The 26583-nt window shown below is 38.2% G+C and overlaps 1 protein-coding gene across 3 annotated transcripts in view; it reads right to left on the bottom strand.

Annotated features, from left to right (window-relative positions):
- Positions 1-26583, bottom strand: part of LOC118415382 (leukocyte tyrosine kinase receptor-like) — a 60657-nt gene that overhangs the window by 19413 nt on the left and 14661 nt on the right. For all 3 annotated transcript variants that reach the window (XM_035819948.1, XM_035819968.1, XM_035819958.1), the window contains exons 9-13: positions 20166-20263; positions 10734-10799; positions 3654-3707; positions 1913-2084; positions 1150-1297 (exon numbers count right to left, since the gene is read on the bottom strand). In XM_035819948.1, coding sequence (XP_035675841.1) covers positions 1150-1297; positions 1913-2084; positions 3654-3707; positions 10734-10799; positions 20166-20263 — 538 coding nt within the window. The remainder of the gene's footprint in view (positions 1-1149; positions 1298-1912; positions 2085-3653; positions 3708-10733; positions 10800-20165; positions 20264-26583) is intronic.

The raw sequence follows: 26583 nt of genomic DNA, 5'->3' as shown, positions 1-26583 counted from the left end.
TAGGGAAAATTCTATTAGTTCTCTGTGTTAATCAATATCAAATCCTACTCTAAAATCCATCATACCAACACCAATACTGTAATGCTAGTTCACCTTTATTCACAGGGTAACCTATATCCGTTGTATCTTAAAACAGGATATTTAAGAATATCACGTTGATGAACGGTGTTTTCAAATTGCAATTTTCCAAGAAAATACACAAATTGCTGTGATTGAATAATATGTAAATTGTGTCTATTGGTCTTGAACAATAGTTTTCATGTGACTCTGCTGACAGAGGAACAACTGCAGAAACTCCTGTATGCATGCAGTGTTAATTTAAATCACACTGAGATACATGTAATTTTATTTGAGTAATGACAATCTATTCTGCATGATACTTTCCATGGTGCTGAAGAGTGAAGTGTTGTGTACCTGAAGGGAGAAGGGAAAGAACTCTGTTCCTGTAGCTTCTATTCAGCGTAACTGTAAAGTTTAACTCCTGAATTGCCCACTTTGAATGATATTCACAACAGGATAGTTCCATTATCATAACCATTTCTGCTGCTGTTTCAGAAAGTTTTGTAAAACGCTCACAGGCAAAATGAAACATGAACAAAGACTGACATCTGAGAATTCCCAATGACATCTGGCATTTGTGAAAATGTCTGACTTCAAAGCACAATCATTATAGTCCCTAGCAGGAGTTCAAAAAGCAATGAGGTACAAGAATCAATGTAGACTGCACTGCCATATGGGCATGGCATGTTTCACCATGATGAAGGATTAAGTAATGACATTACATTTGAGATCATCTGTCCTACTCCATAACTATCATTCACTGTATACATGCTTTGGCTTGCATACTAGTAGTACATCAGGATTGTAGAGAAGGTTAGTAGGGGAAATGATATTAGGGGACTAGTGTCTAGTTGATACTAGTTACACTGTCAATGTACATGTAGGCATTGAGGCATGGTGATACTCTAATCTTAAAGCTCACAAAAGAGGTGCAAAACTGAATTGTGCTGAGCCCTTTGCACCAATTAGTTTGCCAGACTTGCACTACAGTTACTACAAAATGTTTTTGCACACATGAACAGAATTATACATATTATGTAATCCAAACAGAGTGTGTATGTCAAGACGAATACTTGGCGCCACATGTACCTTAGAGCAGGCACTCTCGCCCTCCTGTCCCACAAGGATGTACAGCTTCTCCCCCGCAGTGAGGTTGAACTTTTCCTTGATGTATGCCCCCTGGGACTGTTCTGTGTTCTTCGCACCCACACCTCCACTAGCTCCATAGGCAGAAATACTGGTGGTTGTGGACATAAAACAGCCATTAAAGGACAGGCAGATGTTTCACATAAGTCAGTCCTTACAAAATGTGCTTGGCTGCTTGTTGGCATTGCTAAAGACATCTTCATGTTTGCTTTTAGATAATTATAAGTATTGAAATATCTATATTTCTATCAACCTAATCTGCTTCATTACCTGCCTTTAAATAGCAATGACATCATTCCTTACAGCTGTCTTTGAAATTTATCAAAGTTCTTAACAACCAAAAGATACATTCCTTGCATATATATTGTGCTACAGCTTATGACTTAATAATTCATCTGTTCAGTAATACAGGACTCACAAATGCAACAAAGAAGTCTGTGTACAATTTTGAAGTTGGCCTTTTTCTGGATTAAAGCCAATGTGCATGTCTTAGCAGAAGAACCTCTTAAAGTTTAATCATTAAGAAAAAAAGCCCAATATATATCAAGTGTACATCAATTCAAAATATCAACTTTTTTTGTAAATGATAATTAGTGTCTTGAATATTACATGCTTTAACAAAGTAGAGATACAAAATGTACATGAAGTGGTTGAAGCGAAGGTTGTGACAAAATGTTTCATGGTTATGATTGACTGTCTTCTTTACCTGTACACCTCTGTTTCTGGGATGGTCCATATCTGGATGCCCTGCAGAGGCCCCTCTCCTGGTACCTTCACCGCCACAGTTTTGTACTTGTATTCTGTGTCACACTGGGATTGAGTTGGTCCATAGGGACCTTTTGCACCACAGGTTGTAAACCTGTACATTGGGGGCTCCTCTGGAAAGGAACAAGGGGAAAAAATCAATCTTCAGTACTGAGCAAACATATGGAGGAAGCAGAGGGGATTGCTGATCCTGGTGAGGCTTAGTACATGTAGCTAACCAGAGCAACTGTTAGAATACTTTAAATTTTTATATTTGTTTGTTTATAAACTTCAATGCTGATACCCAGAAAGGACAACATACATTATTAAAATTTATTTCTATGAACTGATTTATGAAGTGTGCATAGGAAACATCCCTTACATTAAAACCTTTTAAGTTGCTGCCATTTTTGTGCTGCAATTTTTGTTGCTATTCACATTATAATATTTTGTGTTGAGAAGCAGTGCTCTTCTGACTTATGTGTTAGGCATGCCCAAAATTACATTATTTAGTAGACTCCATAAAAAGTATATTGATAAGGTTTTTATGTGTCCTGTGTGACAACTGGGGTGTAGTAAGAACTTGTTTTTATACAGAACAGTGAATTTCAAAGTGCCTGCTGAGTGTGCGTGCAGTACTGACATCCAAGTCAACTATCAGAAACCCTTTTACAGCAGGTCAACCTGAAACAAGATTGCCTCCTTCTCTCTGACTTACAATTCTCATACAAGAGTTATCCCTGTTAAGGTAAGGGTAATGAGTGGGCATGTGAATTAGACCAGCAGATTGTGGTACCACAGACCTTGGTTTCCTTCCCCCAAACATTTCATGGACCATGTGAAGCAAGCCATTTTGAGAAGTCAAAGGCAGAATGCTCTTAACTTTTTTCATGCTTTCCATTTGCGTTGTGCACATAAGCAAGGCCACTGCATAACCTGGTGAATTGAATCCTATTTGCTTTTAGGCAGCTATGGACCATGGCAACATGTATATAGACAAGTCACAAATGTGGCTGTCTGATATCAGATACATGGCCACTTGATGAAAAAGCCCACAACGTAATGAGCTATTCAGGTTTCTATTGCTTGAATACGGACCAAATGGATCGGTTTGATACTTCTTGATGGGTGCAGAGGTAATTGTGCTCACGTTCTTAAGCAATGTGTTCACTTAGAAAAAAATTGTGGTTGGTGAGTTAAGTAGAAAAAAGAGAACTGTCTTTTTAGGCATTTTAAATTGACCTGTTTTGTCCAGGTGGGCGCCAAGGCTTTGAATACTTGTCAATGGGTAACAATGTTTGCTTTGTTTTGTTAGAGGAAACAGATGGGCCGGCATACATTCATATCTGATTTGCTTTCAGACAATTATTAGCCCCATTGCAGGTTTCGAATTACTTTGGGCATATTTGTCGATAGGTGTGCATTAATCGGTGGCAGGCTCCTTTCTACATCAGGCACAGATATTCGTTACACGTTTAGTCTGCATGCACCATGGGTCAGAATATCTATTGTGCCATACACCACATCTGTTTTTGGTGCAAAATGATTACCAAAAGCATTCACCAATGATGTCAACGGATGGTAACAAACACAATACCAGTGTCAGGCGGAATGAAGAATGACAAGATGTGTAAGTGTATGCTTCACATTTGTTACATACATTATACTTTGACACTAAAACAAAGCATGCAAAAACTGCTTACCTGCTTGCATGGTGGGAAAAGAGGAGTACATGCAGGCATCGGTGGGATTTTCTGCTGTTGGCAAAATGGTCATACCATTAATTCAAGCTGGGTCATAAGCAGCTAAGACATCATTTAAATTATTGTGCAACATGTAGTGTTTGTAATGTACAGTAGAGGGATGAAATACCACAGTAACAATATTTCAGATGCCTCTTTCTATTTCTGAACTTTGAACAGTTTCTCCTTCACAGCAGTTAGAGTAGAGATAGTGGAATAGGATGAATTCAGAGTCAAGTCATCATAGTTTTGGAAATATGCTGTTTTTTGTAGAGTAATGTTATAGCTAGTAGTAATGACCAGTACATGTAAGAGAGCAAATAAGTAAGCACTCCTGATAGTCTCTTAATGCCTAATAAGTGTGCTTAGTTTCATTCCTCTCACAACAACTTATTATTAAGTACAATTACTGGAAGTGGGTTTCGCAAAATTGGACTGCACCAAGGCTAATAGTAGATTCTTCTTGCATCATTTTTTCCCTACATAACAAATTTTATTACCCCATAAACTGATTTCCTAAGCAAGGTCTTTGGTTTGGGTCTTGTATCTTAAGATTTTCTTTAGTAGGCACTGTCGATTTTTGTGTGAGAAGCTGTCAGGCACAATTTTCTGTACTTGGAAGGGAAGTGTAAATTGCCCTCTTCCCAGCCCACTGACTCAGTTTCACAATATTGTTTCAATGTTCGAACATGTGATCATAATTCATAAATGATGAATCTATGTTGGAACAGTTTAGAAACAAACAGAAATAATGTATTTGATGTTAGAAATATTTCTAACACGTATGAATACTGTAGATAATATTTAGAAAATCACAAAGATGTTATAAACAGTTCTAAACAGTTACTTATCACAGTTAGAATGTTATAAAGATTCCAAAATGTTGGAACAAAAGGCAAGAAATACCCTCTTGGTAATGTGGAATTGACTCTATGATAGAAAGTGCAAAAGCAACCACAAGCTTTCCTCTGGAAGGACCTGATTACTAGAGAGATTCATATACAAATTGACTGGTCACAGCTTTGATCAGTTGTTCCATGAGCTGCATAAAAGAATAGCAATTTCAATTTGGAACTTGTAGAAAAGCAATTGCCATGAACACTTGCAACATCTAGCAGATGCCAAACCCAATAGCGTCCACTTGAGATTAGAAGTAGTGCTAGTTGACGACATTTCATTTTATGTTCATTTCCTTATTGTATACTATACTGCACTGTATTACTATCATCATTGTATTTCCATGTATATTTGAAATTAGCCTTTGGGCATGAATTTGCAATAAAGGTACCATAATGAAAAAAAGTGTATCAGTTAAGAGATTGACTTTATTTTTCATATTGGTCATCTGATTCTTCCTAATGATCCTAATGAGTGTTGTTATGATGGCAATTCTATAGACATTCTCCTCCTTACATTATCAGAGTGCCAAGATGAGACTGTGGTGGCTGAAAATAACTGTCCTTGGTGCTGACGATGTTGCTGGTGTTACTACATACATACAGCCACACTTTATTTGCATGACATGATAGAAACTGCAGCAATTTTTCTCTCTGTCTCAACTGGTACAAAAGCTAGGTAACATCTATTATCATAATACCGGTACGTTTACGATGATTTCTCTAGCCATACTGATTTGACAAATTGTCAACGCATCATTTTCTCCAGTTACATGTTGCTGTTATAGGTTACCCTTGCCACTTCTTCTGTGTAACTTTTCTGCCACTCTTGTCCTGCTAAAAGCGTAATATTGTAATTGTAACAAGCCGCAGAATTACACGGCGAACGGGCGCGTGGTTGGGAGGGGGTACAAAATACCGGTAGGAAGAAACACGGCACAATTAACTGCCGATATGTACATTTATACATCCTCTGATGTTCCTTCCTTTTCTGTCAGTAAATGCATAAAACATAAACCTGCATGAGCATACAAAATGTCATGAGAAAACGGACGTATACTGTCAAGAATTTTCATTTAACTTCTGTCCGTCACAACCGCTATGACGTAACACTTCACTGCTAGCGTAGATATAAAAATGGCGGGAAAATGGCTGCGTACGTTCAATTTTGCCCATTCAGTCGTAGATCCGGGCTATTATGCAACGGTTCTTCACACTTTTACATGAGTTGTAGGTCACCAACAGAAATTCAAGATTGTTGTTGAATCATGTTCGTCTTGTGCCGTGAGCATGTGTACTTATGATCTATATAAATTTGGCAATGAATGTGACAGTGTGTTCGTCCCACGACGAGCTGCCTACCCCGAAATTTAAAAAAAAGTATACTGAAAACTTTTGGCCTTGTTGTCTTCGAATGCATTGTTATCGATGCTTTGTAAATGGTGTATTGGACACCTAGATGTCTGAAGTGTGCACAGCTCAGAAATAACTATTGTTGCATGTGTAGATCTCTTTAAGTTCCAGTGTTTTTAATCTACCGGTATAAGTCTTACTACCGGTATTATGCCAATGCATGTTACTACTATTGATTAAATCCACAAAGTGATGTAAGGAAATTCATGTTAAGTGCCTTCCCCAAGGGAATAATATCAGATCCTGCTTGGTTTCAAATCAGATTCTGAGTTTAGCAGCCTGCACAACTAGGCTGACAATGCCACTTAGAAGAAGTCCTTTTTAGTTATCTTTGATTACTACATGTACTTGCACAAGCAGACATGCGACCACAGACCAATGCAACATGTTTCATTATAAGTCCTTGATGATGAAGCTGTCATTCAAATATTTTGATGAGGACAGCTTCTTGTGTGTTAATAGAGATGTCATTATTTTTAAAGTCTGAAGTAAGGTAACAAAAATCATATTTAGAAATAGAAGAATGTCTTTCAATTTCAGTGTATTTCTGTTGGGTAATCCAAACAGCTAAGATCCAGACAGAAACACATTCATGTATCATCAAGTATTTGTATGTAGCTTGTACAATTGTATGGGCTAGTGAGAGTTGAAACATGCTGCTTGTTTGTTTTTAATAAGACTCATACAACAATTATACATTGTACATCAAGAAGGTCCAATATCAATAATCAAACACAGTTTTGCATTAACCTCGCCTGTCATGTTATCTTGAACATGTAGTATATAACTATGTGTAGTTGTCCATTTATGCAGCTGAGTTATCCCTGCACTGAAAGCATTTTATTCTACTATGACACAAGAAATTATCATTCATCTGAACAGCACAGAAACTATAAACTTAAACTGACTCCACAGCCACCAAAAGACTTGTTGGCATAGAGATTTCCCTAATACAAAAACCTTTTTGCATCATCACACATTGCTATTCACATGTAGAACAAGAAATGTTTCTAACATAGCAGTAAGGTAATGGTGAGTACATTATGCATGTAGCTAGTGATGAAAAGAGCAAACCGTCACATGTTGCCCTGTTTGGTACCGGTATTTTAAAAAGATTTGCACTTCTCTTGTTGTACCTATTATGTATACTGTTCAAAGCTTTCACTGCAATCATGGACAACAACAAGGGGAAACGGGAGAACTGTTTTCCCCTCATGCATAATCACTGGTCAAACTTACATTCACTGTGTGACTCCAAAGCTAAAGCACTCTAGCTAACAAGCCATCATCTACCGGCTGTGCCCAACTCATCTGCCTGTGTGAGGCATCAATTTAGCATCCACAATGAGATCAATGTAACAAAAGTACCTCTAATGAGAAGCTTTCACTTACAGTGCAGTGTCAATGTCTCCCACTGCAAAGCCTCCTGCTGGTTGAAGCACTGAGACCAAACTGACTGCTTGATTTGTCGGAGTATTGAAACAGCCTTGTGCTGCGCATGCCAGCAGGGCTGAGAATCCAACTGAGCCCGTTAGGTGCATCTGGTTTATTAGCTACTTCTTCAAAGAGGCATTGGGCTGCTACAATGCAGTTACTTCCGAAGGGTCACCCCAAATGTATGATTTGGTTATCAGATTTTTATGACATGAAAATAAACTGGCAGATTATACTTATTACTGTAAATGCAGTAACTTTCGCGGTGGTTTAATGTTTGCGGTTTTCGCGGCGGCGGCTTCACTGCAAATTCAAAACCACCGCGAACATTTTTCCATAACATTAACAGACTACAGTGCATGGTGCTGCCGCAAGATTAAAACCACCGCAAAAAGTCCACTTTCCCGCTACCGCAAAATTAAATGCATGCAAACTTAAAAGCATTTACAGTATCACTTTAATGGTTATATATATTCAGTTTTCAAAATGATTTATACTATCATAATAAGACTCAATTCATTTTCATGCTTAGCTGATTTTTTAGTATACAAAATGTATTTTTCACTGACTCTTACTTCTGATCATCATAACATCATCACACATGTCCTAAAAATTTGGGCAATAACAGCAGTTAAAAGTAAGACATTCCTGTTATTTGTTCCATTGTAGAGTCATTGTAAGGTCTTCTCTACTCTGCCTGTAAGCATACACTCTCAGGGATTACACACAAAACCGACACACAAAGCATGTAAACTATACAAAAAACATACAAACATTGCTAGTGTTCTTCCTTACTGATCAGAGAATGCAATAGTCATTTACATACCACATTTACATGTTGCATCCAACATGAAATTTGAAGTTTCAAAAATGATTCCAATCAACCAACCTACAATGTTGTCGGATACATGTAACATCCATTGGCATAATACCGGTCGGTTTACTGCAATTTCTCAAGCAATGCTAATTTGGCAAATGATCAACGCATCATTTTCTCCAGTTACATGTTGCTGTTACAGCTTACCTTTGCCACTTCTTCTGTGTAAATTATTTTGTCTCTCTGGTCCTGCTAAAAACATAATATCGTAATTGGAACACACCGCGGAATTGCACGGAGAACGGGCGCGTGGTTGGAAGGGGGTGCACTATACCGGCCGAACGAAACACGGCACAATTAACTGCCGCTATGTACCTTTATACATCCTCTGTTGTTCCTTTCTTTCCTGTTAGTAGTTGCACAAAACAAAAATCTGCATGAGCATACAAAAAGTCATGAGAAAATGGGCGTATACTGACAAGAATTTTCATTTAATTTTGGTCCGTCACAACCGCTATGACGGAAAACTTTACTGCTGGCCGTAGCATTAAAAATGGCGGGAAAATGGCGGCGTACGTTCAACTTGACCCATTCAGCCATAGATCCGGGCGATAATGCAACGGTTCCTCACACTTTTACACGAGTTGTAGGTCACCAAAAGAAATTCAAGATTGCTGTTGGATCATGCTCGTCTTGTGCCGTGAGCACATGTGATTATTATCTACAAATCTGGCGATGAACGTGACAGTGTGTTTGTCCCACGACGAGCTCGCCTGCCCCGAAAATGACCTGAAGACATTTGGCCTTGTTGTCTTCGAATGCATTGTTATCGATGCTTTGTAAATGATGTATTGGACACCTAGATGTCTGAAGTGTGCATACCCCAGAAATAACTATTGTTGCATGTGTAGATCTCTTTAAGTTCCACTATTTTTAATCGACCGGTATAAGGCTTATGACTGGTATTATGCCAATGCATGTTACCTGGCATGGTTACTCTACTCCTACTCCTTTCTTATTACTTGGTAATTGCTTATTTAAGCATAGGATGCAGTCCAGCTCAATAAGTAAGTACAATGTATTCAAGCAGAATATCCCAGACATTTGCCTTCTCTTACTGATAGTCTTTGCTGTTTGTCAGCTTAACTTCATACCATCTCCCCCCACTCCTATATATGTGATGTAGAGGTATCAGTTGTTGTGCACATGTCATAGCATATCATGCAACAAACCATAATCATCAGATAAAAAGCCACTTGCATGAGCCCCTTCATCACTACAGGCCCCAAATGTTTGGATGGTGTTTAACAGGTTGAAATATACATAACATATGTGACCAAGTTATGAAAGAAACTATGCTTCTCCAAATGGTTTAAACATTTAATTCTGCCCATGTATTAATCAGATACATGCCATTTTCAATAATTTGCATACTATTTGATACCTATACATTTGATACCTGCTGATAAAATTTGCTGTTGTTCCTTACTTCCCTGGTAGTGAGCGGGAAAAATACTGAGCAGTCTGAAGATACAAAAGAAATCTTGAGAAAACAAACTATACTGTCAATAATTTTCATTAAACTGTGGCCCGTCACAACAGTTATGACATATAGTACGTCTTGGTTCACACGATGGCAGCTTCGTTGTCAGTATAACGTCCGACGTTGGTAATATTCAACATTGGTTCAGCGTACCAGGGTGCCCAGAATCTGGTGAACTTGATATCTCAGACGGCTAAAGCGGACACAGTGAGTCTATGATGCCACAGTTAAGGATTTACGGAGCCACTCTCTTGTAACAACATGCAATGGCAATGTTCAATCCAGTTATGGATGAATCACAAAATGTGTATCATGCAAATGAATACAGCTTTTCAACATTCATCACATAAGATTTCACGTTATTTGAGTGAAGGTTATTTTAATTACTTATTTAACTTAGGCAAGAACTGTTAACTGGACTCAACCATTCTAAATAAGCTAACAAGAACTATTGGTATTGTCAAGAAGTCCCCAGCTGAGGTGGACAGGTGCAAAGTTGGGTGATCCTTGGCTTGGGACTGAACAATAAAAAAAGGCCTAATCACCCTGCTGTGCCTTATGGAAACAAGGTACAAATATTATGAAGTTGTGTATAGTGTGATCCATATGGATATGAAAGGTTTCCCTGTGCTTTCTACAAATGGCACACACCCCTTCAAACTATCAGTTTTGCCAAGACCGTTGCAGGACCTGTCTGAAGTGTGCATAACTCGGAAATTGCTGTTGCTGCAATACTAGATCTCCTTAAATCCATTGCTTATTCTATTTGGCAGTATTATGATTAGTGGTGGTATCATGGTAATGGATGTTAACTAACATTTCTACCGGTTAGTCTTATACTAAATAATTATGAAATCCAATATTTGGAACAAGAGCAACAAACACAGTAAATAGTCTTCCCACTAAGTTAAAGAAATGACAAAATCCTAAGTTCCTACCTGTTATAGTGTCTCCCTCTGGATGGATGAGCGACCCAGGTGGCAGAGACGGGAAGAAGTCTACAGCTGTAAATATATTTCAAACACATGTTAGTTTAACTTGCATCATATTTTTACATCCTTTTCTATACTGTTATTAATACGTTTAAGCATAAAGATATTGCAAACTTGTATAACTGTCCCATAAATATATCCTTGCATGTACAATAAAAGATTATAAGGTTTTTCCTACCTTGAACTTATTTGTATAGCTGCAGCAATGTCGGACTGTCGACTATTGGCACACTATTCTAGATCTTAAGGTACCGTAATATGGATGGAACCTGTACAATTTTACTGGACAGGAAAATGTCACCTGACATAAAAGTGACGTACAAACATGTATGTAATTGGCCGCTTGTCTGAAATATTCTCTGCATAATTGGCACTTTTTCTGACAAAATTACATGTTTCAAAGGCTCATCAAGATTCCATTTCCTGAGAGACAAGCATCAAACCTTTTTTTCTAATCATATGATGTTGATTGAGAGCATTGTTAACAGCTTTCTCAACAGCTCCCATTCAAACAGTATCTGTCCTTAGTGCTGAAATGTATGTAGCTACATTGTATTCTCAATATGCAAACAATGGTAAACTAGCCTTTGGGATGTTCAAAACAGCCTGGTATCCAGCCGTATTATAGATCCCAAGTCTCTTCTGTCCTCTCCGCAAAATTCTTATTTGCGGTGAGGACAGAAGAGACACGGTAGCTATGATACGTCTGGATACCAGGCTGTTTGGAAAAGATCCATTTAGGAAAACAAATCCGAAGATGAACATTTCCAAGCAAAGCAGTAAAATGCAGAAATTGATTTATTTGGCATTACATTTTGTCTTTATCTAAATGGAGTTTACTTGTCATGGCTGTGCTATATCTCATGTCAATATCTTACAAAAGGCTAACAGGATTACTTTTACCTCCTCGTCATGTGATCCTACCTAAATTTGTAATGGCATTTCAGTATCCTAAAAAAACATGTTTTCCACACTTAAGTCTGCTTCAATGAGTCACTTATTGGTCATGCATAACACTAGCCTGACACTAGTGCCTCTTTTAATACTTAATAATGTGGTGTGGAAAACATGGGTTTTTAGGATACTGAAGTGCCATTACAAATTTAGATAGGATCACTTGGCCTTCATGACGAGGTGCTATGATAATCTCAAACACAAATGACACATAAGAAAGCAAATATTAGTCTCTTGTTGATAGGAGGTCAATACACTCCTTGGAAGCACAGCCCACAGTTTTAGATAATTGCATCTCATTGACAGGATACAAGTGAGCCATTGGAAAAGGTTTATTGATCTGTTTGCTCTAACCATAGACCAAACGATGGCATTATGCAGTAACATGCAATCACCTGCAGTCGGCATATATTGATTAAATATGATGTTGACCATAGTGCCTTAGGGATCCATGAAAGCTTGTCTTACTCGCTCATCATATCACATTTCAGTCTGCAACATTTTGTAACTACATTGTATTTTAGGACTGGTGATTTACAGGTGTCAAAGCAAAATCTGACCAATTAACAGTTTTTTTGCCTGTAGTCCTTGACACAATGAAGAATGAAATTTACCCTTGTCACTGTCTATATTTATCTGCTGTAACTTTTTTTATAAGAGTGGAAAATTGATTAAGTTATAAATTGATATTCACGGTTTGATGCCTTGCCTTTAAATCCAATGAAGATTTTCACAGAATATAGACCTATGCTCCTTGGCTGCATTAATTCCTACTTTGCAACCCAAATTCAATACAGACTCGCCCATTTCACTGTTGCTACATTTTGGGGGAACATAATGTCAGCAGGGAGGGTCAGTCTATGACTGCTTGTATAAGTGCAGTATAATCCTATTAGGCGCTTTAAACCTCAGAAAAGAGATTTGGGGAATAAGTAACCTTTCTCCTTTTTGTATGGGATTTAGACCATAAGACAGTTTGCAGCATACATGCTAGTCTTGAAATGTTGCAGTTAAGTGGTATTGTTGATCTTTACTTAAATTTCTCTGCCTTTGCTGTCACTATCAAAACCCCAAGGCAAAGGTACCAGATTACATTTTGACCCTCATTGCTTCAATGTAAAGTTGATTACATAGTATATTACATGTATGTGTGTTTGGGGTCATGTGGCATAAATTCATTCATCTGGTGTAGTATTTGCAGCCATGCAGGTAGGGTGTCTTGCCGGCAACCCAGAAGTCCATTCAAATCTGCTGATATGTCACTGATCTTGTGGCCATAAGAAAGACACACAACATTCTTCACTTCACTCAGGTGAATGAAATGATTACCTAGCTTTGGTTAGACACATCCCTTGGATAGGACATTAAATGGAAACAATTAAAGAACCAACCACACTTGTCGAAAAGAGTAGGATGTGGGTGGATCAAACCATACAGTTTGGTCTCCTCCCAACTTTGCCCAATTCCACAAACTTTGCCCCCCCCCATTTGCTCCTGATAGGTTCATTTGGGGGTGTTACTGATGTAGATGTAGAATGTGTCTGTCTTTGAGACCTGGTTTATTTACCATTTTTACAGTTTAAAACTAATGCATATAGATTACACAAAATACATGCAAATGGCCTTGGTTTGCTTCCTTTTTAACAGTTCCCTTTTGAGCAAAGCCTTAAAGTTAAGTCTCCTTTTGATAGGCATGGTGCAGGGATAATAGTAAAACCCCAAGGAGGTTTCTCAGAAATCCAGTTCTGTTTGATTCTCCATATAGTGTAATCTCTATGCCAGAACAGCATAGTAATACCAGATTAAAGCAGAATAGATAGTAATATCGTATAATGTTTTTAGTATCTAATAACAATGATTTCACAAACAAATCACACAATGTGCAATGGCTATATGCTCCCTAATTCTACTTTACAAATGACCCTACAAAATGTACATCTATATCTTTTCAATACAAAATCCTCCATATTACCTAACAAATAGATGTCTTCCAGTGTGGTATCCCTAAGAAATCTTCAAGAATTGGTATTAAAGTAACACCTTTACTGACAAGTATTCCGTTGGATAACTACTGTACAGCATCTCCTTGACCATATTTGGGTAATCATGAGTCCATGGTAATGATTTAGTACATTGTAGCTAAGCAGGTATCCCCACCATATAAGGTGGTAAAAAGCCTGCATTTTGCTCATATTGATTAGATGTGAAGTTGATGATAAAGCCTCAGGGATCCATGAAATCTCAATTTGTACGCTCAGCATATCTGGATATGAGTCCAACCAATTTGCAAGAGAGCAATTAGACTGAAGCATTGAAACTGGCTGCAGGCATTGATGCAATTGACTTCCTGATCATTTCTTATATTTCTAAGTTATATAATATTATGATCAGGTAGTCTAATACCATTCTTCAGTGTGGTGTTTTGACAAAGAAGCAACAAGGTAGGCAGAAAGAACAGGGAGAAATACATTTGTATCTCCTTTTACCTCCTGGGGGCCTCTTTACTACCAGTAACAATTTCCTGTTTGCAACGTTACAGCAAGTAAATTTTATGGATGACATCATCATGCTCATCAATTTTCCCCTGATTTCAGGAAAAAACAATAATTCCATATTTTTTCTTCTTCAGGGATGGTCAACTGTCTGTCAACAAGATGAGAAAGTACCAAAATGGGCAAATAGGTATCCTAACAATTGTATTTGTAGAAGTGACACTAGCAAGGCAGCCATGACTGTAGTTGTACAAGTGAAACTTGTTGGACTGTCATAAAAGTGGTACCAATATGCAATCCATGAGTGTAGTTGCCAACTTGGTTAGTGGCACATGTACCAGTATACCACAGTAGTATCACTTTTGCCGGACTTGTTCACTTCTTGAATACAGAAATGAATGCCTTGCTGCTTGTGATGTCATATTTTGTCACTTTAATTCTGGTTACAATGTTTACGGGGTCCATTTTGCAAAATGTGACCATATACCGACAGACTGAAGCGGTTAGAGAGACAACAACAACAACAACCCATCTCAATTTTACTATTGCCTCTCATATCTCATTATTTTGGCAGTCCACAGAGGATGTCATCTATAAAATTTACTTGCTGTGGCTTAATTGCTGCCTTATTCCCTATAACGAACCTTCTCTTCAAGAATTCACAAGAATTATATGGAAAGCAGCATGCTGATTAGTTTCAAAAACAATTTGGAGCTGGGAAGTTGCCCACCATATGGCGAATGATACCTAAGTGAAATATGAGCATATGTAATGTTCATTAATGATGTGAGCACATTTGAATGCACTAAACATGTTTACTTCATATTAAGATACATATTTGTTGCTATAGCTGCAGTGAATTGGATTGGCACTGTTGTTGAGCATGCTTCATAGAAATATGATTTTCCAGTCACATTCTTGCATAACAGCCATTCAATTCAATTAGAATGATCCTTTGGAGCCTACCACAGAGAAACTTTTAATAGCTGACAACAGACTAATAAAACTTTCTACCTTAATCTTCATAAATTGTTATAAAATTGACTCAAACTGATATGATTTATGTAGACAGATGCAATTGGACATATGTTAAGAAAATTCTGATAGTCCCATCTGTGAACCTGTTTGAAGTTTAGCTTTAGGTTCTAAACCTGCCGCATTGTTGATTTGTCTTATTGAACCTGCCTCTACCAGTTCCACTCCTTGATAATCTTTTTGAAGACAGTTTGGTTTCAGTTTTCCAGTCCCCAAGGAGAAAGATAAAAGCTTTCATCTCCCTGTTGTCCAGAGAGAAGTGAAGGCTTTTTCAACTGCTATTGATCCACAAATTCTGGAAAACACTATGAAAGACCTAAATACCCAGTGGTATGGTGTCATTGACATGAACTCTGAGAGGAAAAACTTTCATGATCACACATACATGTAGTGGTTTTGCTGAAACTGTCTCTGAACCACCATTTTGTGGTGGTTTGAGACATTTAAACCTTTCATGCTCAAAATATTCAATTAGCTGAACCTAGAATTTCTCCGAATTGATTTAGAAATCAACAGTTTTAAGCTAATGGGGCCTTCACTAACGTCAATGGTCATAGATGTGAAAGATACTTTCATTGGCAATCAACAGAAACAAGCAAAAGATGACTGAAAAGATGAAGCTACAAAAGTTAATTGAAACATTTCAGAGGCATCCATCACAGAGACAGAATGCAGAGACAGTGTCCACTTAAGATGATTGTATACATTAACTCAGACATTATTGTTTGGTGATACATGAGACTGTCTGGTGTTTGGGAACAGACTAATCATTCAGTGTAAAAAGAAAGACTGTAACATTGAACGACACAATCAATCACCATGCACAGATCACATGATTTGGGCTACCAGTATTTCAGAGACGAGAGATGTCTCCACTGTGTAGTAACCAGGTAGCTCCCTCACAGTTGAGCTCCTCCTGGTTCCATTATTTGGTAACTGGGCATCTCAGTTGGCATTGTTAGAGTAGATGGAATATCGAATAGCAACCCTTCTCTGTAATGATAATCTACCCTGCTACACATGTTTGTACAGTAACTGAAACATCAGGGAAATTTGCTATCTGCCACTAGGTACCACATGGGTCTTATCTGAGCAAACAAATTCCAGAGACTGAAAGCCAGAATAGCCAACTGCCGGAAATTATATTTTCACAATTCCAAATCAAGTCAATGACTAATAGAAGTATGTTTTCTTAAGTGCTTCACGAAGGTCAAGGTTTGAGACTTACGTTATAGAACTGAGGCAACAGCTGAATATTAAAAGGAGAAAATCACAGCTCAGCAGAACCGTGACACTAGGCTGATGGCTCCTCTGCAACCATTGGGCATTTATTGATCTGATAAAAGTATCTTAAGTTTGTGACCTTAAAGCTCTGCCACTGTCACCTTGCATATCAACACTTGTCTTGTAGAAGTGTCGGTGGGATGTCACTTCACTTTCCTAGTGTGTTGTGCTGAATGGCAGTCATACCAGTTAACCAACTTGACCAACCTCTCCCTGCAGCTGGCTCTAATCCAACATTTATACAAGAACCAGTAATTGGGACATCGTCAATGAGGAGTACTAGCATACATGTAGATCAATAGGGTGTACTAAAGGTGGATAACATTATCTTAAGAACATTTGTACATGTACCTATGATGGACATAGCTGCACAGTTCAGTAATATATGTATATCTTATGATCACAGTCCCAAGAAGTTAACATGTACCAGCTGCTTACAAAAATTAACTTTCTGCTTCAAAAGAATCTGCACATCGCACCATCTCATCATGGTCATGATTAACAGTCATATGAATGCTTGGTGCGCTACGTGAGGAAAGTGCTTTACACATCAAATGCAGATGGTGCAACATTCAGGTTTTCTAAATATAAGATGTAAATCCAGCAAAACATTGTGAGCAGTTCAATAACAAGCTTCAAGATAACACCATGATGGTCTGCTTTTAACTCATCACAGGGAAGCGTGACTTTGATCTCTCAAGCGACAGTCACTTCAGATGTTGTGGGCTATAAAGCTTTACGATGTACTTCTGCTGGGGAAACTTGAGCTAAGCTACATTCATTCCCTCTGATTGGATTTTTTTTCATCTGCACTTGACATGCATCAAACGTAGTCTGTAAACCACATCGTGCATCTTCAGGATATGAATCTTTGACACAGACTAATGATTTCTTCGTACTAAAATTTACTAAGTATATACATTTTGTATTCACAAGACATTGTCACAATTTGTATCTTTTAAGATTAAAATGCTTCAGCTTTGGACTGGGCAGTTAGTTTTCTAAAAGAATAAAATTGTATTTCAATGTCCAGTACATTTTGTGTTTTTATTACGCACCTGCCCTGTACAGCCTGAACATTTAAAGAAATACGTGGTGGACGTGGCGGACGTGGCCTGAAAAAAAAACGTATGTACAAATTGCACATACAGTAGGTTGTGCCCTTAGCTTTACCTAACGTTACTGGGTGTTGCCTGCAAAGTAATGATCACAATAATTTGAGTTTCGGTACACATTCATGTAAGACTTTATACTTGACAGCTATGCTTTGAAATCTGAGTTGTGCTTATCATTTCTGGGTGAGGCTAAGGTTCTTATTGATCATCCCTCGTAACAGGTTTTCCATGGGCAATGAATGGGGTTGTGTCATGCTGTTATGGCTTTACAGTTAAAAGCAGCCCTGAACTTTGAGTTGTGCACCTTTACTCTCAGATTTGCCCTTGTAAATGCAATCATCCATTTGCACCTACCTAATATAACTCCTACTGTTCCCTTGAACTGTGCAAGACCCAATGATAAACAATTGCATTTTATGGTCATCTTTATAAATGAATCTGATGCAATTGACTTAAGGTATAATCTGTGAATAAATAGAGTTAAAAGATTCTGGTTTGCTATAGGATTTCCCTGTAGCTGGGAACTTGGCGACACTAAATGTGCAGTACATACATGTATAATGCAATTGTACAGTAGAGTAGACACAAATCTAATCAAGGTCAAAGGAGAGCAGATTGATGGTGGAAACCACAAGAAGATAAAAAAGAATGTCTAGATTGTTTAAATGACAATTGTACAATATGATGGCAGCCCAATTAGTGGTTTTATTATACAGTCAAAAACCACAAGCATCTACATGTAATAAACTGAACAGTCATTGATAACTATAGTTTATGAGTGGTCGATTCTGAATGCATTGATGTCCTCTGATGAGAATCCATTGTGGAATGAAAGCTGCAGCAGACATCATAACATGTAATGAATGGAACCAGACCTCTTCATCAGATAATTTAAAGCAATACCTGGAGATAGATAGATATATGCAGGGGGCTTAGGGGCAACAGTCCATTCATTTGTCCAATATATGGTGCTTGGTGAAGTAATCAACTTCCACCACTTGCCTACAATATACAATGTACATTACATGCAGTACATACAATCTTACACATGCAAATTTACAGTACAGTTAATGACAGTAAAATGTACAGTCATGTACATTGCATCAAGGGGTGAGTGAAAAATTGTATAGTTGTAGTCAGCTTGATGTTTTAAGAGAGGATGTTCAGTTGCAATCACCTGTTCAGGTCTAAAACATGCCAAATTAAAGATATTCAAAGAACCAAATTTGAATCGCAAGGAACTTCTTGCATCTTGATTCAGTAATTTGGTTCAATACCCAGTAAAAAACTTGATAGAATACAAATTCATATTTGATTAAAAATACATATAAATCCTTAATCATAATAAATCCAATTTGGCTAAAATGGTTATTTCAAGTAGTATAATAAGAAGACTGTATGAAAGACCATGTCCAAACCATTAGTAATAGATAGTAGGGATTGCAATACCCCTGGAGAGATTGCAAAATCCAGGGTAATACTCTCATATGAGAGTTGTCAAAAAACTGTTGGTGTGAAAACAAATTTGCACCTACGTGCACAATGTTGTCGGGTCTGCCTAAACACCTCAAACAACCTCAAACAACCTTAGACAACTCTAATTTTCAGTGTACACGGGGAAATGACCTTGTGTGGCACTCTGGATACATTGCTAATGCATTTATACATTTTAAAAAATGGAGCTAGTCCTAACTATTTACCAGTTCTTTGGAGTTAGATGGTTTCAAGATCGAAGCAATTTGAGGCTGAAAAATACTTAGTATACAAGTATTATAAGATGATAATGATAGAATTGTGCTAATAAATTGCTATAATCTATAAGACACTTATAATCAAATACATTATCCACAGTTTTATCTTACTGTCATCATTCTGTGGACTGAAGGAGGTATAATGCAGACTCCTAACACAGACAATCCAATATGGAGACCAGAAATTGCTTCAATCTTGAAACCGGTAGATTAACTCAAAATACAAAAATGTAACTGGAAAATACTTAGGACTTACTGCATTTTATTATTCATAAATGCATAAACAATGTATCCAGAGCTCCATGCAATGCTGTTGCCCCATGCACACTATATATCAGAGCTGTTTGAGGTTGTTTGAGGTGTTTAGGCAGACCGAACATGGTCCCTCCCTGATTTGACAGTATGCTGTCTTATCATAGCAGTGGCCATTTGAGAACATAATTTATTCACCAAGGAAACAATTAATTTCACTATCAGTCTGTGGTGTATCCCAAATTCACGATCATTTAATTAAGACCACAGTAATTCACTTGAGCATAGACAACAAAAGCTGAGGTTACTAAAATATGTGGAATATTATTGATTGCTTAAGGTAACCAAGCTGAGCTACACATACCATTTTCAACCAGATTAGCTATACGACTGGTGAAAGTGATCAATTGGATGTGTATACTTTTTCTTTATCTTTTGCTTTAGATGTTTTACTCTACATATGGCAAAAGAACCATTAAAAGCTATTCGACTTACTTAGTCCAAAACACTGTGGGCTGAGTGACACATCATCCACAGCAATGTCTCCCTCCACCCAATCTGCTGTTACATTAGCTGCAAACTGTAGATAGAACCTGGAAAATAGGCCGCAAACAATTGGTCAAATATGATACAGTCAAACCTGTACTAGCAGCTACTTTTGCATTGCGGCCACCTGGCCATTACGGTCCCTTTTTGTCGGTTGCTTAACAAATAACAGTCTATATGTAAGGATAGAAACACTAAGGTAATTTAAACTTAAGCTTTAATGTTGTTATTGTCACAAGCGTGCCACAAGTGCAGCAGGTCGACCACCTCTGTAGTAGATTAGCCATTTAACCTGTTGGCGCTACTGTACTTGGAAGGCCGGCGGAGGTAGTTAATCGAGAAGGTTGTATGTCAAGGGAACATTATGTAATGTAGGTCACGGAACCTGTCACATGTAATTTGGAGGCTGGGGCGGTAGCACTTGGGAAAGCCCCTAGCGTCCCTTGTTTGTTTGGATATCAACCACTTGTCAAACAGCAAAATCTAGGGAATAAAAGTTGGGAAACACTTAGCAAGATCGGGAATCTTGGGCCTGAGGGCCACACACCGCCTCGATTGGAGAAACTTGGAGAGCATCCTGAGTGGTTCTGGGAACTTTGCCGAATTTCTACTCTGCTAAATTCCTTTCCCAGGGGCTACCGATATCGCAGTGATCTTCCGGAACTGAATAAACTTCGGCAATTGGCAATTCTGCGGGGCCCAGCCTTTCACTCGGATCCACACAGCAGTTGGTGGCTCTAGAGACCTTGTCCTAGGGCCGCCATGAGGATTGTCAGAGGACAGACAACCCCAGGCAACCTTACATATAGCAAAGACCTGTCCAACACGGCCACAGCCACACAATTTCTGAATAGATACAGAAACAATGCCTTTTGCAACCATACAGCGGTCGTATGTCACCCTGCGCCGGGTTTAAAATCGTAGTTTGCAAGGATTTGGAGGTCTGGACAGGGTCATTTGGGCGGTAGTGGAAGGTAACGTTACGTGTGCCTTGAATGTTAGAGCTTGGGTGCAAGTCTTTATCAGCGAATTTACCAACATCACATAGCAATATAGATTTAACTTTGGCAGGGTCAGTTGAATTTTGAGACTATAGAGACAATGTTACTTGGTGAGAAAGATCAGTGGGTACTGAAATCATGGGTAACTTATTGCTCATAGTCAATTGATTGCTATAGTGGCCACCTGTCTATAGTGACCACATTTCTCCAGTCCCTTGAGTGGCTGCTTTAGACAGGTTTGACTGTACAGATTTGGTTTGTGAGCCCACAGAGTGGCAAAGGTTGGAAGTACTGTAGCAAGAAGCAGATTAACACACATTTAATTTAAACATTGCATATTTGTAATGGTCCTTGAACAACACCATTTTCAAATAACAATAGACTTAAAACTAAACATTCAATGACATCAGGTATCTATCAAAAAGCTTCAGGCATGTTTTGTGTTGATTGCCAAGCCTTGCAATGAAAAGGCTTCATTATTGAATGATTCAGAACTGGAACAATTATTACCACTCCAGTGTCATGTCAGGACTGTTGTCCAAACCTAATGTGAGTAAAGTCGACTTCACATATTATATACATTGTACAAAGCAGACTGCACACAGTTGATGGAGAATGAACATATGTATAACCAAGGAGATTATGGTATAACTTAGTGCTATCCACTTATTGTATGCTACCAATTGTCCACATAGTATGTGTTTTGTGCAAAAGACAGTTGTCATGACTACTTTATATTTTCAGTAGCGTTTGTCTGTCTGTGAACAAGATAACTCAAGAACGGCTGGGTGGATTGGTTTCATACTTGGTGTGTTGGTGGGATGTGATAAAAGCTGGAAGTGATTAGATTTTGGGATCCCTAGCGGCTTTCCTTGGTACTGCAGCGCAACTGCAGCGCAACTCCGGTTTTGCTATCTCATGTCCTGAACAAGATAATGTCCTGATTTTTTAGTGTTAGGTAGCTCTTGTGCTCAGGAATAAGTGACATAAGTTTGGGCCCCCTAGTGGCTAGTTTTGGGATATCAGGGGCATTTTGTCAAAAACTTCTGAAGTGGATAACTCAAGAAGAGAACAATGGATTTTCATGATTTTTGGCATGTAGGTACCTTAGAAACTGTGGGACCGCATGAGATGATCGGGAGCGCGTTGGTCTCAGGCCCGAGAGGTCCCGGGTTAAAACCCGCTTGCCGTGTCACCGATCTTGTGCCCTTGGGAAAGGCACTTTACACTTTACTCCTCACCTAACTCAGGTGTAAATGAGTACATAGCTGCGGCTAGTGGCAGTGACAGGCCTTTGTTATGGTGACAGGCCATAGGGGCATGTTCGGGCATGACGCACCCGCCATGACACACGAGTCAGGGGTAGGAGGAACCCCTTGCATCCTTGGTCGGAAGTCCTCCTAGGAGATGGAAACTCCAAATAATAAACCTGCATCTGCTGGGGCCGTCTTACGTGGCAAAACAGTTCTGTCCCTGTAGGACTTAGTGCGCCAGTAGACGAGAGGGTGGAGAAGGAAGTGCACACCCCTCCTTCACCTTAAAAAGTCACGTGCAGGCCAGGCAGACTGGTCGTCTAATCAACCTTGTCTGACTACCATTGATCTTCGGATACGAAGAAACAGCCATCATCACCTTAGACAATGTTGTAAAAGATGAAATACTAATTATGCAAAATTAGATTACATTTGCATAATTAATGAGAATATTCTGTCATAGCAGTTTTTTCAATGTATTTTTTGTACTGGACATAATATGGTTTTGATATTTGGGTGGTAGATAGCTTTCAACGTCATGAAAAAGAGGGGCAAGTTTCAGGATGAGGAATGAGGAACTGATTTGCATAATATATACAAAAATAGAAAATCTACTTAATGACTAATGATGGGAATCTTATACTTGTGACATGTGTACGTTAGTCAATGATGAACATCACCATGCATAAACTATGTAAGTGGATAAGTCATTTGCATAAAATTTACAAAAGCTCTAAATATTTCATGTAGGTATGAGGTCGCTGGACTCTAATTATTTTTTCTTACTTACTGGTCACCATGTAACAAGACAGTCATTTCAAAGTGTGACCTGAAGGCCATTCCAAGGTTACGGGTTACATTGTAACTGTAACAGCATCTCTTCGTCCTACATATAGGTCAGAAACATCATGATTGAGACCAGCTCAATTGCTCGCTATGAGTCAGGACTAACTGACCGAAACAAAGTAGGGGTTATGAGGGCTGATTCTTTGAAATAGAAAAGATCTCATGATTTTTTCAATACATCTCAAGAAATGGAACTTTTTCAAGGCAACTTTCAAAATATCCTGAGATTTTTGCAAAGCATCTTATTTTTCTTAAACCCTCAATATTGAGTCAAAACATCTCAAAATCAACTCAAAACATCTCAAGATTAAAAAAAAAATCTCAAGATCTTTTCTATAAATCTCACAATTGTTTGATTTTTAACGAAGCATGTCAATACCGCCACTGGGCATCATTTTGATCCATTGAGTACCAGATAAGTTTCTCACAAAACTTCAGTATGTAAGTTTAAGCTGCAAAAGGCTACGAGCAATAGTCCAAAGTGCTTTGCTCAGGCCATTAATAATCTGCACCAGTTACATTTCAAGATCCTCATATCTAGGAGTCACTTTCCCCAAGACCTTTCTGAGAAAGAGTGGGCAACCTTAGAAGGCAGCATTAGTTAAATGACCCAAAAAGTTCTCATCACTTTCACTTCAGTCTCTCCTGGTGCATGGTGGACAGCCCAGTGATTTAAATTATTCTGCCATGGTCAGGGATCATGAGGGTACAAGAGGCTGTGAGTCATTCAGAGAAGAAATTCATTTTTTTCTTAGAAACAGCTGTTGGACAACTATACTCTAGAAAAAGGGGAAAATCTTCAATATGGTATTCCTTGTATGAGGACAGTTGAGTATGGGAGAGGAAAGAATACATCTGATATTCATCTTCAAATGTAGCATTGCCTCATGTTTTTCTTGGGTCAGAATGTACAATTTCAAGGGACGCCATCAAGGTACATGCCATTAGCTACCACCCCCATATTCAAAGGGTTCAATGGTGGATGAACATTAGCTAATGAGCAGGATGGACACTGAGAGATGCATTTTCTATGTGAAGTGGCTAAAATCACCAGCCACTGTAGTGATCAAAATTCAATGAGCCAGCATCTTGATATTGCCTTTTTATTGCTTATAATAGTAATAATCTTTTATTATTGTTACCATGTCTTGATGTCTAATGTTGTGCAGTACATGTGCTACCTGTTATCTTCCACTTTTGTGTATCATGTTTATTAAGATGAAAAGACCATCAACCAAGTGATGGGACAAACATATAGTGACTTAACTAGTAGTACATGTATCATTTGTTTGTAGACTACTTTTAGCAATTCATTCCCAAATTTTCCTTATCTATGTTACTCTGGTAGAGCACTTAGTCTAGAAGTAGAAAGACTCATTGACAAGTGGATGTTGTTTGGTTTTCTAAATTAGCACATCAGTATAAAAAAAGTAAATATGCTCATAGTCCTGTAGCATTGAACAGGCAGAGAAAAAGTTACAGATCGTTCTTTTTAGTCATATTAGGGCTGATATTTCTTCTTGTGGATTACACATTTGGATCTGTTTGCTGCACGTGTGATTAGACAAATGATATTTTGATATATAATTGGTACTACTAACGTTACATACTTAACATTTGCCGTGATGAAAGCAAGTCAGAGATTTGTGGAAAATAGCACTTTAGGCATAAGACCTCTGATGGTTACATGACAGAAGGCTCAGAGGGAAATAGCTTTCAGGGACTGCACTTAAATTAATCAATTCACAAGGAATAATTTTGATGATAAACAGTTTACAACCTGAATGACTTCATTATCATTTCATTACACATCAAGCCTTAATATTTCAGCTGGTAATGTTACTCATGTTTCTCTTCGTATTCACATACACACACGAGAGGTTTGTGAGACTGATCTATGGGTCGGCTGCAATGTAAACCAATGACATTTAAGCAAATAATCTACAATACACATTAGATGAATTCACTTGATGTGAAGCAAAACACTGCACTTTGTGACATCAAAACACTGGACTTTGTGAAAGTATCCTCTGAAAGTTTGAGAATACCATACGTTTGCGATGCATTGTATACAGGGGTTTAAGATTGCAAACATCAGTCATTATATATATATCATTTGTACCTATGTAATGTCATTTAGATCCAGTGGCATTATCTATGAATAATTCAAGATATGATGTACTACATCCTGTCTGATTCACTCAGTTTCCGGCTTTCAGGCTTTCTTTGCTAGGATTGCTAGGATTATAATGAAAATGCAAAGAGCTGAAAAAAGTATATCAAAATTGAATGTGTACATAATGCGATTGCAGTTATTTTCTTGCAATCCCAAAGTTTTCTACTGATTGGAAGGCCATTAAAAAGTTGTTTGACCTTGGCCCATGGAAATTTTCGTAAGTCTAACTCCCTGACGTTAAATGGCCTCCCGTTTTCACTAAAATTAGTAGGGCCTGTTGCCTAAGCAGTAAAGAACCTTTTGTCCCCTTTTCTCACTTGAAGTTACATTCATGCCAGTTGGCACTAAGCTCTTTTTTCTGTGTTAGTTTGATGTATAGCAGTGAAGATATTGCCACCTCTAAATTGGATAAAAAGTGTCAGAAATCTAGAAATTCTCACATTGAGAATCCGCCACACTTATCGAAAAGAGTTTCATTCACTTCGGGTTCAAAACCTTGCAGTCTTATGGCTACATCTCTGATACTGTCATATCAACTCTCACCAGTGAGAGTGCTCAAATGCTTCAGACCCTTGCAATTTAGCCCCTCAGACTGGGAGGAGAAAGTTGCCTGGTCCACCCAATAACAATGAAGACATTAATATTATTGTGCCAGGTTTCAGATACATTAAATTGAATGGTGGTGAAAAATCAGCCCTCAAACAGCATTCCACATTTGATACCTGCAGATGCAACCTGTTTGATTCTAATGGGGGTGCCCTAACACCAAACACGCTCTAACATTGACACAAATTTTTCACTGCTCTTATTTGTTGCTGACTGTTAGTTGCCATGACTATGTTGATTAAGAAGGTAGATAAACCAAGTCCAGCACACGGCTGTCATTTGCATTCAAAATTTTCTGTCCTGTATTTTTTAAAACAGAATGTCCACACTAATAACGTTTGCAGCGCTGAAGCACTGCAGTCACTGGTCACTGGTCATTGGTGGATCATGTTGCTAACATGTACATTACATCTTTTAGACAAGTGTTTTTTTGTTCATTTAGATGCAATACAGCTAACGTTACATACATAAAGAAAATCAGCCAC

The sequence above is a fragment of the Branchiostoma floridae genome, chromosome 1 (genome assembly GCF_000003815.2).
Source record: "Branchiostoma floridae strain S238N-H82 chromosome 1, Bfl_VNyyK, whole genome shotgun sequence".
NCBI classification, from domain to species: domain Eukaryota; kingdom Metazoa; phylum Chordata; class Leptocardii; order Amphioxiformes; family Branchiostomatidae; genus Branchiostoma; species Branchiostoma floridae.
The sequence above is the reverse complement of the archived record's forward strand: the minus strand, read 5'-3'. Positions and strand labels throughout refer to the sequence as shown.